This window comes from Dryobates pubescens, chromosome 17 (assembly GCF_014839835.1).
Source record: "Dryobates pubescens isolate bDryPub1 chromosome 17, bDryPub1.pri, whole genome shotgun sequence".
NCBI lineage: Eukaryota > Metazoa > Chordata > Aves > Piciformes > Picidae > Dryobates > Dryobates pubescens.
This window is the reverse complement of record NC_071628.1, coordinates 7,714,975-7,729,461: the sequence shown is the minus strand read 5'-3', so window position 1 is coordinate 7,729,461 and position 14,487 is coordinate 7,714,975. Positions and strand designations below refer to the sequence as shown.

Below are 14,487 nucleotides of genomic sequence, written 5' to 3'. Positions count from 1 at the left end.
AAGAGTAATTCTTCATTTTAAGTTGGATTTGTTCTATTGTCATAGCAACTGGGCTAGGTGGCCTAAAACAAGAGTTAAATAATAAACAATACAACTTGTTGAATTCAGAGAAAGACCAAATTGCTGAACTAAAGCCAAAATTGGTTTTAAATCTTTATTAATAGAAACACATTCTTTCTGAAGGACTAAAATTCAGTAGTGTTAAGATCCATGACAGCTTGCACTAGGTACCACAATTTCACTGAGAAATACAATGTATGAATACATATGGATTTTGTAACAAGTTCAAATGCCCAGTGGAGAAATTAAAGTATGAAAGTAATCCTTGCTGTTCCATTCCAACATAGGTACAGTGTGTGCTAAGTGAAGGATCATGTGTGTAAATAATGCTCAGCTCTCCTGAGTAAAGCTGCACTCAATCCTTTGAGTGGGAGTTCCAGGTGTCCTACTGAGAGGTTGCATCACTCCTCTTGCTGGCAGAAGAGTTTGTGAAATGCAACTTCGAGCTCGTACCAGTTCCTTCTAACACTCTTTCCTTTACAGTACAATCACTGGGTCCATATCACAGTAAGCTGTTTGTTACCTTTTATGTAGAAAATAATTTTCTGGAGGATTCATATTGTTTTACAGTAGAAAAAGATAAATAGTAGCATGGCACTAAGCTAATCTCAACTTCAGTGCCTGTTGTGGATTACTGGCATTGCAGTGCCCTGGGGGCGGTGGCAGCTGTGAAGCAACTCATTCAAAACCACAATACAGTTTGGAGCAAACCTTCAGTATGTTTTCTAAACTGGATTAAGGAGGCTACAGGGATGGGAAGGCTAGGTGGAAATTAAGTCATCTGAAACAGGTGACTGAAACATCTACTCTGTGGGTGAGAGTAGATGACCTGGAATGTGGGGGGAGCTTCTTTTTTTGTTGTTGTTATTTAAAGCAAGCACAGAGTAAAAATCTCTCTTCAAATCCCATGTGGGGTTTCCCTTAGTGAGATTTGATAATGAAGATTTGGTTTATTTGACTCACTACTGTATCCCACAAAGCATATGCACCAACTTCTCAGCTGCAACCCTACATTTCAGTAGAAAAGCAATGTTCACTGCCTTTCTAAAGGCTGCAAACACAGGAGCTTCAGTCCTGCTAGGAATGATCAGAGCAGCTCTGCTCCCCTGTGGCAGTTCCACCTCTTCCCTTTGCATGGGTGGAATAGAGTTCTGCTGGGGTTTGTTCATGTGCTAGGAGAAAGCTAGTACCTGTTTCCTTGTTCTGTTTCAGTGCTTGCATCAGGAAAGTGTTTCTGACCCAGAGTGGCAGCTTCTCTTCCCTAATACCTGGCTCAGGATGTGTTGCTACAGGAATGCTAGGATCCATGCAGCGCTCCTACGCTCTTAAGAGTAAACTAGAAACAGACTAAGTTGGTAGCATTGAAATCGGCATTAGCTACTTCCAGATCTAATTCTGCAGCAGCAATATGCTGCAAAAGGGGGTTACCCCAACCACTGCTCACAGTGCTCTCAGACTGTGCTCCTCTGCCACCAAAATGCACCCTAGGAACAGCTAATAGTATATCCCGACATCAGAAGCCCTATCTGCATGCAATATTGAAAGAGCAAATATCCAATTAAAAGATAAACACTATTTCTAGGTAGTGCTGCTCCACTGCTCATAAGCATATTATATGCAGATAATAGGATTTCTTATATGGCAGCTGACAGGATACAAGTGTAAATGTCCAGTGGTAAATGCCATGCATACGTAATCAGACGGGAAGGAAAGACGGGATGTGGGAATGTTACCTGAACTCACTAGGAAATCATCAACTCAAGTGTGATCATCTGATTTTACAAAATTCTTTTACATTGCAGTGGGTAAAACTGTAAGAATTAGAGGCTTGTCTTGTCATTGGGAGAAATTAGATAAGCAAGCATTGCAGTCCTCCTTTACTTCATCTTTCTCTTCTTTGGTCCGAGGTGCTGTTTCCTTTGCTTGTAGAGATGGCGGAAGTTTACAGATACCCCTGAAAAAGAGTGAAGAGTTTAGGCAGGACATCACTGCATCCAAGCACAGGTACAGGCTGGGCAAGGAGCAGCTCAAGAGCAGTGCTGGGGAGAAGGACTTGGGGGTGTCAGCTGACAAAAAACTCAACATGAGCCAGTAATTTGCGCGTGCAGCCCAGAAGGCAACCCAAGAAGTGTGGCCTGCAGGATGAGGAAGGTGATTCTGTCTCTCTGCTCTGCTCTCAAGACCCCACCTGGAGCACTGTGTCCAGTTCTGGTGCCCCCACCACAAGGACATTGAACTGCTGGAGCAGGTCCAGAGGAGGCCATGAGGATGATCAGAGGGCTGAAGCATCTCCCCACAGGGGGTCAGAGTGAGAGTTGGGGTTGTTCAGGCTGCAGAAGAGAAGGCTCCAGGGAGATCTTGCAGCAGCCTTCCAGTACCTGAAGGGGGCCTACAAGAAAGCTGGGAAAGGACTTTTTACAAGGACTTGTAGTAATAGGACAAGGGGCAACAGTTTTGAGCTGGAAAAGGGGAGACTTAGACTGGAGATTAGGAAGAAATTCTTGACAGTGAGAGTGGTGAGATACTTGAACAGATTGCCCAGGGAGGTTGTAGATGGTGCCTCCCTGGAGGGGAGGCCCAGTCTGGATGAGGCCTTGAGCAACCTGCCCATGATGGGGCAGGTTGGAACCAGATGGTCCCTTCCAACCTAAACCATTCTGTGGTCTCTCTAATTCTAGATGGCTGTACCGAATTTCAACCACCACCACCACCAAAACAATCACACAGGCAAGCAGTGGTTTAAGCGTGGGTGTAGCACTGAAAGATAACACAAATGTTTTCTTGCTGGGCGAGGCAAGAGTTGCTGCAGGCTGTTCAGTTGGTTGTCACTTTCAAGAAGCTGCAACACTGGCTGTGCGAAGCTGAGAAAGGACCAGACAGGTATTTCAGAGTGAAACTGGATCAAAGGTATCCTTTAAGCAATGTCTGTGAAAGGAAGAAATCTACTCCAAGGCCAGTTTAAGGTTCGGGTTAAATTCTGTGTTTTGGCTATCCAGACAAACTGGTGTGCATGCTGCAAAGTTAACGTAGGTTTAAAAATGTAACACCAGAAACCAAATACAGATCAAGCACCACTCCTCTTTAAATACACTGCTATTTAAAGAGTCTTCTATATTGTTCCTTGGAAAAACATGGCATTAGTGATGATAGATTGTTCAGTCTGGGGAGGGGAGGCTGAGGGGAGACCTTAGTGCTCTCTACAACTACCTGAAATGAGGTTGGAGTGAGGGGGGATTTGGTCTCTTCTCCCTAGTATCAGATGACAGAATGAGAAAAAAAGGCCTGATACTGTGCCAGGGGAGGCTTAGGTTGGGTCTGAGGAAAACTTTCTTTCCTGCAGGAGTGGTCAGACATTGGAACAGGCTGCCCAGGGAGGAGGTGGAGTCACTGTCCCTGGAGGCATTCAAGAAATGTGTGGACATGGCATTTGGGGACATGGTTTAATGGCCATCGTGGTGTTTGGTCAATGGTTGGACTCGATCTTAGAGGTCTTTCCCAGGAGAAACAATTCTATGATTCTACAAAGCAGTTTAGTTAAGCATTGCTTTAATATGAAAGGAGATTTAGACTTCCACTAACTCATTCCAAAGCTCATGCACCAGGTGAAACTCAGTATGCTGAAGTTACAGTTTAAAATTACAAGTTAAAATTGTTCTTTTAGCCCAAGTAATCAGTAGATAATGCTGGCTTGTTACCAAAGTCTCCTTCTTGAGGGGGTTAACCTGTGCTAATTGTAGGTGTGTTCCCCTCCCACTAATTTACATCAAAGGAACAAGGATAATGCTTACCCTCAATCAATTTGGTGTTGCTATGATCCCCAAGAGGCAAGAATTTCATTTTCTTCGGAAAATAGACTTGTTCAGAGGAAATTTGCCTTTTTATGTTAATAGTGAAAAATACAACTCGGTATCTTACCTAAAAACAAGGCTATAAGGTATAGTTGAAGCAAAAATGAAAACTGGATTGTGACATTCAGTGGATTTGGCAATCCCAGACTGAATTTCCCCGTTTCACTGAAGATTGGAATGGATTGAACAATAGCGACAGCTGAAAGCAGAAGGCCACCATCATTAGCAAACAGAAATACACAATTGCCCAGCCCACACCAACTTTCTCAGGATGTTCCTTTCTTATTTTCTAGCTCTCATTAATTCTATCCATTTTGAAGCTGTTTTTTGAAACATGCAGCATGATGGAGAGGGAGCATCTGGCTGAGGCAGTACAGCAGCTCAGCTATGGAAGTCTAATCAGTCAACTTGCCTGGTGAGACACTGTTCTTCTACACAGCTGGAGCCTGCAGGCCCCATGCCAGCAGCATTTGCTGTGCAGAAATACCCACAGCAATGAAACAGGCATCATCCTCCCTGTGCCTGGTGTTGGGCATTGCCCAAGCCTACTCCTGGCTCACAGAAATATGTTCTGACAGGTACAATTGCACCACATTTCTCACAGCTAGAAGCTGAGTGGTGATATGCTTCTTAAATAGATGCCAATTAAAAATAATCCAGACCTGTTGATAGAAGAATACAGTGTAAAACCCCCACTCTAGATGGGGGCAGCAAGACTAGAAGGGGAGCAGAGCCCTGTTTGGCAAGCATCATGCCCATCTCAGAACAGGCTATGCTGCTTTCCTGTGCCATGATTTGTAAGCTGGTGTGAACACAAGCTCAGCTGACAAAAGCAGATACTCTCCTTTGGATTAGCAGAGGGAGGTGAGCATTGTCATCCTGTGCCACTTGGCATGTTCTTGTGCCGTTTGCTCATATAACCTTTTGCCTTCACCTCCCTCCCCCGTGCCCAAAAGAAAGCCTTCTTCTCACATCAAAATGAAAAAAAAATCATTTCATAAGACAAAAATGCTTAAATTTGGGTCAAGTCAAAGCAAAAGTCTACTATTTGAGGGGTTTTTTGAGCCTAGCAGGCAACAAAAGAAAGAAAAAAACAGCTGAGTTACTTGCCAAGCTCTTTCTGGACATACCTTCTGACAAGCCTCCTAAGGGGTAGAGAGGGATCCAGGCAGTGTAACGGAGCCAGGTTAGTGGTTTCCATTCAATACCAATGCATGACAGCATGTAATATGGATACCTAAAGTGGGAGAAGAAGCAGGCATTGTTTAAAATGGAAGCTGCTACTAGTGTATTCAATAGCTTGTTCCTACAGATCATGACGGGACATGAATGACTGTAACTGCCTGGCTTGCCTAATAAGCCTTTTAAAGTATTTCTGACAGAAAAATGGAGCATTTCCACTGAAGGATGGAAATTCAAAGCAACAGAACCCTCGAGGGAAAAAGGAACAGGTTTCCCTAGGATCAGGGCAGGATTGTTTTCACACTCCAGCCCTGTCCCAGCTTTTAGCAGATGGAGCAAGCTGGGAAGGCTGTGATAGTCTGTGACTAAAGGAGAATTACCCTCTGGGGCCAACGCATTAAGTGTCACTCTTCCAAAAGATACACAGATCAAAATCTTCTGTCACGAGTTCTCGGGAACAATCACACTGTTCTGTACACACCTGCCAGAAGAAAAATCCCACAAACCTGAACAGTTCAATGATACTCCAGAAATAAAATATGAAGAACACCACAGGTTTGCTCTGCATTTCTTCTAGGGTTCCAAGGACAACAAACAGAATAAAGTTTCTTCCAAATAACTGTTTTAAGAAAAACCAAATTGAGGAACAGTCAAACTCAAAGGAAAGAGCAAGTCCTTGCTGTCAGAAACATGCAGGGCTATCTACTCTGCAGCTGAGCTGTGACCCACTTCTTACGAGCTCACATTTTGCTCTGGTTTCAGGTGCAAACCAAGAGCCTTAAGTCTGAAATCACCTGTCCTCATTTTTATGCACAACCCCCACAATTGGCATACAAAAAGGCACTGGATCCAAAACAAAAATCACTTAGCTTTTGTCAGCTGCATCTTGGATTTGCTGTCCTGAGCGATCTCACCTAGGAGATGAGAGAAGACAGACTGCCACGGCTAAGACTGGGCAGCACAGATTCCTGCCTCTTGAGTAACATATTTTCTAGTGCAAGTACCAGTGAGGTTGCATCACTAATTTTAGGAGTCTTAATCCTTGTGCAAAACAGAGATTTGCTTTAAACATGGGGGAGCAGGGAGAAGAATCTTAAAACACTACCTGCAGTACAGCAGGTACCAGCGGTGATCTGACTAGTCCTATTAGTGAATTCATGACCTCCATTAATGCCAGGGTCTGACAGAAGTACATCATGTCAGCAATAGTGTGAAATGTGTCATAGAAGGAATCTGTAAGACACAGGAAACCATTTTAAAGAACAAATGATTTTCCCTGGTGCAGCAGCATAGCTCTTGATAACAGGATTCTAGCTGCATTTGAAGGGGGGAAAAAAAAAAAGATAATTATGCATAATTATGTAACTTCATTATAGGCCCTATCTTGAAGTCACAGCAGTTAGGCCAGAAGCACTGCTTAAGTGCTCTGTTTCACACACAGAAGGATCAAGAGCTATTTCTGTAATTACTTCACACAAAAAGGATTGTGCTGTACCTCCACAGAAATGAATCATTCTTGCTCTAAGACCAAAATACTCTGCCCAGCTCACGCTATCACCACAGCAAGCAAGATATTTTGCTCCATCTGATCTCTTTAGACATACTCTTGGTCGAGTGCAAGTATCATTCATCAGAGTATGGTCTAGTGGAGGGTGTCCCTGCCAATGCCAAGGAGGTTGGAAATAGATGATCTCCAAGGTCCCTTCTAACCCAAGCCATTTAATGATTCTATAAACATACAGTTGTGACTTACAAGGGGACAGTATTTTCCTGTCCTTGACACTGACAGCTTTTGAGAGGCTTCTGCTGTGCACTTCAGTGATGCATTTAGTTTGGTTTCATAAATATGTCTTCTTTTATAACTCACTGTTTGGGAAGCATTCAAAATAACGCTAAAAAAACCCCAACAAAACAACCTCCCCCCATGTAAACAAAAGAGTGCTTATTACTTGCCTTTTCCTAAGATGAACAGTCGTACTGTCATGTTCACAAAAATCCAAGAGAATCCCAAAAACTGAACTAGGTTATACATGGCCAAGTATCCCTTCTTCAGGTGTTTGAAAGCTAGAATCAGTAACAAACACATCTGGTGAGCAGAGTGCGGTGGGGAACCCTGCTGCAAAGAGTAGGGCTGCAAACCAGGCTTTCTATGAGAATAAAGCTTACAAGGGCAAGGGAAGCTATTGATTGCAATGACAGGGTTGCTGTGTGCACTAGGGATTCAGGCAGGTTTAAACTCCTTGGAAGCTGCAGTTCCTTTTTATTGCATTTCTAAATAGCTTGCAATACAAAGATCTCCCCCTCCAAGATACACCAAGCCAGTCAAAAACTGGCTTGGGGGTTCACATGCCGAGCAAGTGACAGCAAGTTTCTAAAGCCCACCTTACACACCACACAGGTACAGTTACTTACGGTCTTTTGGGACTCTGGATTCTATTTTCATTTTGTTAATCTTTTCTTCTTCCTTAAGATGAAGGATAAGGTTTTTAAGAGTGTTACTGTAATTAGCAAGTGATTTGTTAACTATACTACTGCAAAGCTAGCGGGTTTAAAACTCAGCTAAGCAGCCAGTTGCTAGAGGGTTTACATTTTTCACCTACATAAAACAGCACATTCATCACCCAGTAATTATGGTACAGTAAAAGCTAGAGGGTGTTAACTTGTTATCATGCCTTCGCTCTACATTTTATCCTACTCGTTAGATGCTTTTGCTGAAAAACCCTGCTGGTTTTTGGGTTATTTCTCAGTTATTACTGTTAGAGCTGTTGTTCCTTTAAAACATTTTATGACCCACCAGTAACCTGAAGGGAACTGAGAATACCCAGCACAGGCTCTCTGCCTGCCCTTCACTGCTGCTTTCAGGCAGGCTTCCAGCATAGCAGCAGCCCTCTCTCCTCCTGTTAAGCCCAGTGGCTCTGGAGGGGAACAGGGCAGCATTTGCTGTAAAGCAGATTTGCAGAAATGTGCTCTGTTCAAGCCTTTTTCAAAGCTTGCTTCCACCTCCCTGCTGCAGTACAGCCACTGCAGCTTACCAGACAGTGGAAATGCACCATGAGGGCCAGCCCGGGGGCTCAGGGAAGAACCTCAGAAATCCCTACTTCTCAGACAACAGTGCATGGGACTGGCTTCTCTGGGCTGTGCACAGCACATTGATATGGTCCTCATAGATGGGACACAGGGCTGTGAAGCTGCCAGAAGAGTGCCTACATCTGCTTACAATCTGATCAGTTCAACCAGTTCGCCACGTACACTGCATTTTGTACCAACCAGCACCACTCAGCATGCCAGACAACTCCAGGTGAATGAAGAACACAAGTGCAAGCACAGGAGAGCAGCTACCCCCACCTTGTAGCTAGCAGCACAAACCACACATGCCCACTGGACTGACCTTCTCCCTCAGTTCCATTTCAGCATCCGATTCATCTAACCAGCGGTCGAAGTCGGGAGCGAGGAAGAGCGGGCGCTTCTCTTGCTTGGTGAGTCTCTCCCACCAGTTGCTCTCTTTTTTCTTCACAGTGATGTTCAGCTGCCTTTGAGTCACTCTGCAGACAGGCTGAGGTCAGGCACAGGAGCACACATTAGCAAGAAGTCCAAAGAAACAAACTCAGACTGAATCGATACCCAAGCTCTCCTTCTCAGGGAGCCAAGGATGGACTGGGGCAGCACAAGTACCTCTCTGCCACCCAAGGCATGGAAGCAAAGGGCAGCCCAGCTGTAACGGCTGTACAACTGCGTAAGCAGCTTGAAAGCGCAGCTGCCCATACCATACAGCACCACTGCATCCCACTACAGAGAGCTAGCACAGACCCTGGTTGCTGGCCTTCCTAGGCAGAATCCATGATTTTGGTTTTTGACCTTCTCACATTTAGTACTGTGAGCCACCAGTGGTAAAAATCACACTGCCATCAGCCATAGATACATGTCCAAAACAAGGGACCCCATGTGATACCTGCTACAGCAAGATAAAGACCTAACAGCCTTGGGAAATACTAGAGACAACAGTGAGCTGGTGGACCTGGCAGTGTAGTCACTACCACCCCAAGAGGTAGGTCTCTCCACCACAGCTACACTCTTCATAATGGCAGCCCGGAAGCCCTCCGTCCTTACAGCCCACAGAATACTCACCTTGGATGCCCACTCTTCCACTCTTACTACCACCTTCACACCCTGAGCCTACTCCGGCATGCTCTGCATGGAATGGTCTCTCAAACCAGCTGAAACTGATGCAGAAGAGCCATGGGCTGTGCTCTTAACCAAGCACATCACACCAGCACTGCTCTGCCAAGGCTGTCTAGATCCTCCTAGGACATCTGAAGGCTGTAGTTGTAATTTACAGCTACCAGCACCTGGTCCTTGACTGTCAGAGGCTCCATCTCTCACTGGTGTCCAGCCTGGCAGCAGCAAGAAGCACTCATGGTGCACACCAAAGCTCAAGGAGAAAATCCTGAACTGCAATACTTCCTGATCTCCACCATCTATAATTAAGCAGATTTCAAAGCCTGTCCTCCTTCAGCCCTTCCACAGTGACTCAGTGACTAGACTTTTGGAAGGAGGCTGCTCTGCAGAGGCAAGAATTTGCTTCCCAGGCCTGGCTCCCAGCACAGCCCATGTCTGCCAGCACTGAGGACAAGCACAGGTGGTGGTGGGCACCTCTGCCCATGTCATGGACCAGACAATCACTGCTTTACAGGCCAGATGACAAGCTGGTGATCAGATGCAGAAATTAAGAGATGTTCACTGTCTGTTACTCAGTACCTGGCAGAAGCCACATAAGAAAGCTGCCAGTGGACAGACCTTTAAAACTCACCCTTTGGTGAGGACAATCCCTGCTGAAGCAGCAGAGGTGAACAGCAGCTCCTAATCTGACTACAGCTATCCCAAACAGGCAGCTGGGAAGAAGCAGCACAAATCCTGCACTGGGAGCAGAGCCCAGAGTTCTCTTTTGCCCCTGACAACTTTGGGAAGTACAGACTTTACAGCCACCTGCGAGTGATGCAAATGGGCTGCTCTTCCAGCCAAGCTCTGATAGGAGAGACTACAACAACAATTACAAGATACTTACAACAGGAGCCACAACATTATCTGTACTGAGAGCCTAGGAAATCCACACAAGCCAGAAGTATGATTCTCATGAGTTTATATTATCAGGCTGCAAAAGAAGCCAGGAAACCTCACACTGAGACTTTGCAGCACAGCATTCCTCCGCTCCCCAGTCAAGACTGCACCAGACAATGCACTGCCAGATTCTCTCATTGTTTTGCTGCTTTAATGCTTAAAAAAATACACAACTACAGTTTAACAACTGATACATGCAAGGCCTTGTTTCTTTTAAGACTGACACACAGGAGCACTAGCTCCAGTGAGGTGATTTGCATTGAGTCAGGATGGTGGCTAAGCACTGGGAGAGAGGACTGAGACAGCTGTTTGCAGCAGTTAGTCACCAGGAAAATCTAAACAGCATATTGTGAGCTTTAGGTGTAGCCATTCTCCTTTTAAGCTTTTCCAAACTTACTTATTCTTTTACAAGAGTTAGAAAAGTAAAAATACTTACTTTAGGCTCAACTGGTTCAAGGAACTCAATTTCAAATTCATAGATGTTGTCCCCTTTGGCACCATGACCCTGAGCTGAAAGGCAAGGATGAACAGTCAGCATGAAGGTCCCATGCCGTTCCACAGAGGCAACATGCCAAGGCCACATTACACACATAAATATTCAGTGGTTACTTGGAGTGCTTCCTGCTGCTTTGCTGGGAGGCAAGAGGAAACCACACCACAGAAGAGAAGACACACAGAGCCCAAAGTGCTGCTTGGAGGTACAGTTGCTGGAGTTGGCAGCTAAAGAGCTGCAAGTCCACGTGATACTGGAAGAGTCCTTGCCTGAAGGATGACAGCATGGGAGAATCCCAAAAGAGGGGCTCAAAAGTTTGCTCACAGCTAACTTGAATGCAGCTGAAAATCCCCAGCTTTTGAAGGATCCAGCCTCTGCCTCAATGAGCAAGCAACCAGAGTCTGGTCTCTGATGGATCTGTGGGAGCCCAATGTGGGGAGTCCCCTCCCAACATCGAGAGCACAATGTGGAGATTCCCTTCCCAACAGCCAGAGAGTTGCTCATCTCTCATTTCCACATACACATATCTTGTGTCCCTAGATGGGCTCCAGAAAACCTGCACACTGAGTTTAATATCTACCTTTTCAGGTTGTAAAGCGATCCTGAAGCAAGCACAATGCATGATAACACCCTATCAAATGGTCTTGGCTACAGCTCACCAGGAAGGTGGCATTTCCTAGACAACACTTCAAGAAAAACACCAAATAAATGAGAACACCCAACTAAAACCTGAATGCTACCCCTGGGCCAGCCAAGCAGCATGAGCTCCATGGTGCTGCAAGGTGCAGCTGCCTGGCTGAGACAAACCCAACTTTTAGGGAGAGACCTGTTTTACCTTTCAAATCACTCAGAGGTGTGATAATGGGGTCTTTGTGAAAGGGAAGAGTGCTGCGAGTTATCTCCAGGGTTGAGGCGAGACTGGACATCAACGACACAGGGAAATGTCACAGGTATTTAAATGTAGGGAGGGGTTTTTATCTTACGAGATAAGAAACAACCTGCTATCACGACCAGCACTGGCCCACAACGCTTTGTAGCTGTGTGTCAGAACACATCCCTGTATGCTCAGCACCAAGGGCAGCGATGGAGACAGCGACCCGGGGCTGGCAACGCCTCAAGCTCTCCTCCAGGGACCCCGCAGCCCGGGGCAGGCCAGGCTCCGCGAGCAGCCCCCCTGGAGCAGCCATGGCTTAGCAGGAGACTCCCCTGAAGGCCGGAGGCCCCTTCCCGTACCTCTGAAGTGCAGCACATTGTCGGTGATGGTGATGTCCGGGTGCTGCAAAGGAAGAATAAGCGTCAGGCGGCGGCACCTTACGCCCCCATACCGGGGAAACGCAGGGTCTCGATGACCCCACGTTCCCCCGCGCTCAACTCTCCCTCTCCCCGGTGCAATCCCTCGACGCACCGCTGCCGTGAACCCTCCCAGCCCCGCCTGCAAACCCGGTGGGCTGCATGATCGGCCTTCCGGCGGGGTCCGCAGGCAGGTCACCCCCCGCAGGGGGTGTCGGGGCTGCCCTTTCCCGCCCGCGCCGGTATCCCTCCCCCCGCCCGGGTACCTGCACGTCGCTCAGCTCCACGCGCAGGTACAGCTCGCGGTGCCGCTGCGCCCAGTGCACGTGCGGCCGCAGACTCGGGCCCGCCATGGTGCGCGCACCCCGCCGCGACCCAGGCGGCAGGGGGCTCCCGCGCGCCTGCGCACTTCGACCGGGGTGCGCGAATCCTTCCGCGCTTGCGCACCGCACGGCACCCCCCCACCCCCACCCCGGGTAGACGTGGGTATCGCACCTGCGCACGACTGCCACACGGCCCTCGGGGTAGGAAGTTAGTGCGCTGGTTGTGTAGAGTTTCCACGCCGCCTTCACGGGGTGAGGGGCGTTGCTCCTGTGCGTGGCTCCCACAGACGCGTCAGGGGTTTCGGTGTGGTCCCTCAGTTTCTCCTTCTGCCCCTCGGGGTGTTGTGTGTCCCCTACAGGTCGTGTGCAGCTTCTTCTCTGCCGTCACGTCTCTGTGTCTCCCTGTCACCGTGCTAGGCACCTGTACACCCCGGAGGTGCCCCCCGTGTTGGCCGGCATGGCAGTGACCCTGTGAGAGAACACGACAGGTACTTTAACAGAACTGTGACACCTTTCAGGCGTCATTACGTTTCAGGCCACTTCGGCGGCTTTCTAGCATGTGGGACATCGAAACCCCCAAGTATGCTCCACCAATCTAACGTCTAACCCACACGGTGTTTGTCTTGGTGTTGATTCCCTCCCTCCTCCTTCCATGTCGTAGGTCTTCACTGAGGAGGGGCCTTCTGGAAGGGCACAGCTGCTCAAGCCACATTGGTCATAGCCAAGGAGGGGCTGACAGTCTAGAAAACCTCCTGTGTCACGTAGCTTGCTGTGTGACGGTGTGACCCATGCTTTTTAAACTCTTAGGCTGCAATTTTGTGCCCCAAGCCCTTGCCACTAAGAAGATCCTTTTTTAGGGTGGTGTTGAATTTGGTGGTACTTTGAAAAAGGCCCCTCACCCATGGCCTTCCACAATGTGCTGTCAAAGTTCATCTTCCCTTCCATCCCAGCCTCAAGATGCTTTCTCATCCTCCCCCTGAGGGTTTTCTGTGCAAACCTCTGCATCATGTCAGAAAAAGACCCCAGTTCCATGCCTCAGACTGCTTCTGAGCAGAGGATTTCAAATCTCTGAAAGCCCTTGGGGCTGCAAAGCCATTGCAGAGACATGGGTGAGTTGCAGCAATAGTTGTTGGGCTTCCTTATATTGGAACCCAAATCCTACATTCCCTTTAAGGCCAACAAGCCCTGGGGGGCAGTGCACAGGAGGTGGCATTGAGCAGCGGTGCAGGAAAACCAGCTGTCAGATCTGTGTGTGACCTGGGGCTTATGTTCATGTTTGGGAGGAGGCACCTCCAGCAGCATTGGTTTTTTCTAGTTTATAGTGGATCAAGAAAGACTCTGCTCTACAAAAAGTGACTTGACTTTGCAAAGAGACAATCAAACATACAGAATTCTAGGGCAATGATTGTCCCCCTGTGTCGGGCATTGGTGAAGCTGCCCCTAAAATACTGGGTTCAGTTTGGGGCCCTCACTACAAGAAGGACATTGAGGTGCTGGAGTGTGTCCAAAGAAGAGCAACAATGCTGATAAAGGTCTAGAGCACAAATCTCATGAGGACCAGCTGAGGGAACTGGGGTTGTTTAGTCTGGAGAAAAAGAGGACCTGGCTCTCTACAACTCCCTGAAAGGAGGTTGGAGCTAGGTGGAGGTTGGGCTCCTCTCCCTAGTTGGAAGCGATAGAACAAGAGAAAATGGTCTCAGGTTGCACCACTGGAGGTTTAGGTTGGACATAAGGAAAAACTTCTCCAAAAAGGTTGTCAAGCCCTGGACCAACCTGCCCAGGGCAGTAGTGGAGTTCCCATTGCTGGATGGATTTAAAAGCTGTGTAGATGTGGTGATGAGGGACATGGTTTGGTAGTGGCCTGGCAGTGGTGGGGTGACTGTTGGGCTCGATGATTATAAAGGTCTTTTCCAACCTAAACGAGTCTGTGAAACATCTGGCTGGGGGGCACTGTGGTGGAGCTTGTGGGAACAGCGGTCTGAACATGTCATTAGTGTGTGGGAATTTTGTTGCCGTGGGAAGCACATCGGTGTGGAAGTGGTAGCTTTTTGGGGGGGAAATAAACAGATTTTTGAAACGGAAGGATCTTGGTGCAGGGAGTTTGCATGGCCTTATCCCCTCTGCATGGGGTAGCGTGTGTGGATCCTGGAGGTCCCCGTGCAGGGTTGAACGCGTC

General features: G+C 47.5%; 1 protein-coding gene across 1 annotated transcript; it reads right to left on the bottom strand.

Annotated features, from left to right (window-relative positions):
• Nucleotides 1-162: 162 nt before the first annotated feature.
• On the bottom strand, nt 163-12,408 carry HACD3 (3-hydroxyacyl-CoA dehydratase 3). The gene is made up of 11 exons (XM_054168940.1): nt 12,255-12,408; nt 11,932-11,974; nt 10,642-10,715; nt 8,479-8,643; nt 7,503-7,554; nt 7,044-7,154; nt 6,196-6,323; nt 5,597-5,709; nt 5,039-5,145; nt 3,976-4,107; nt 163-2,014 (listed from the first exon to the last, which is right to left on the bottom strand). The coding sequence occupies exons 1-11, from the start codon at nt 12,339-12,341 to the stop codon at nt 1,938-1,940; spliced, it is 1,089 nt and encodes a 362-aa protein (XP_054024915.1). The 5' UTR covers nt 12,342-12,408; the 3' UTR covers nt 163-1,937.
• Between the last annotated feature and the right edge of the window lie 2,079 nt (nt 12,409-14,487).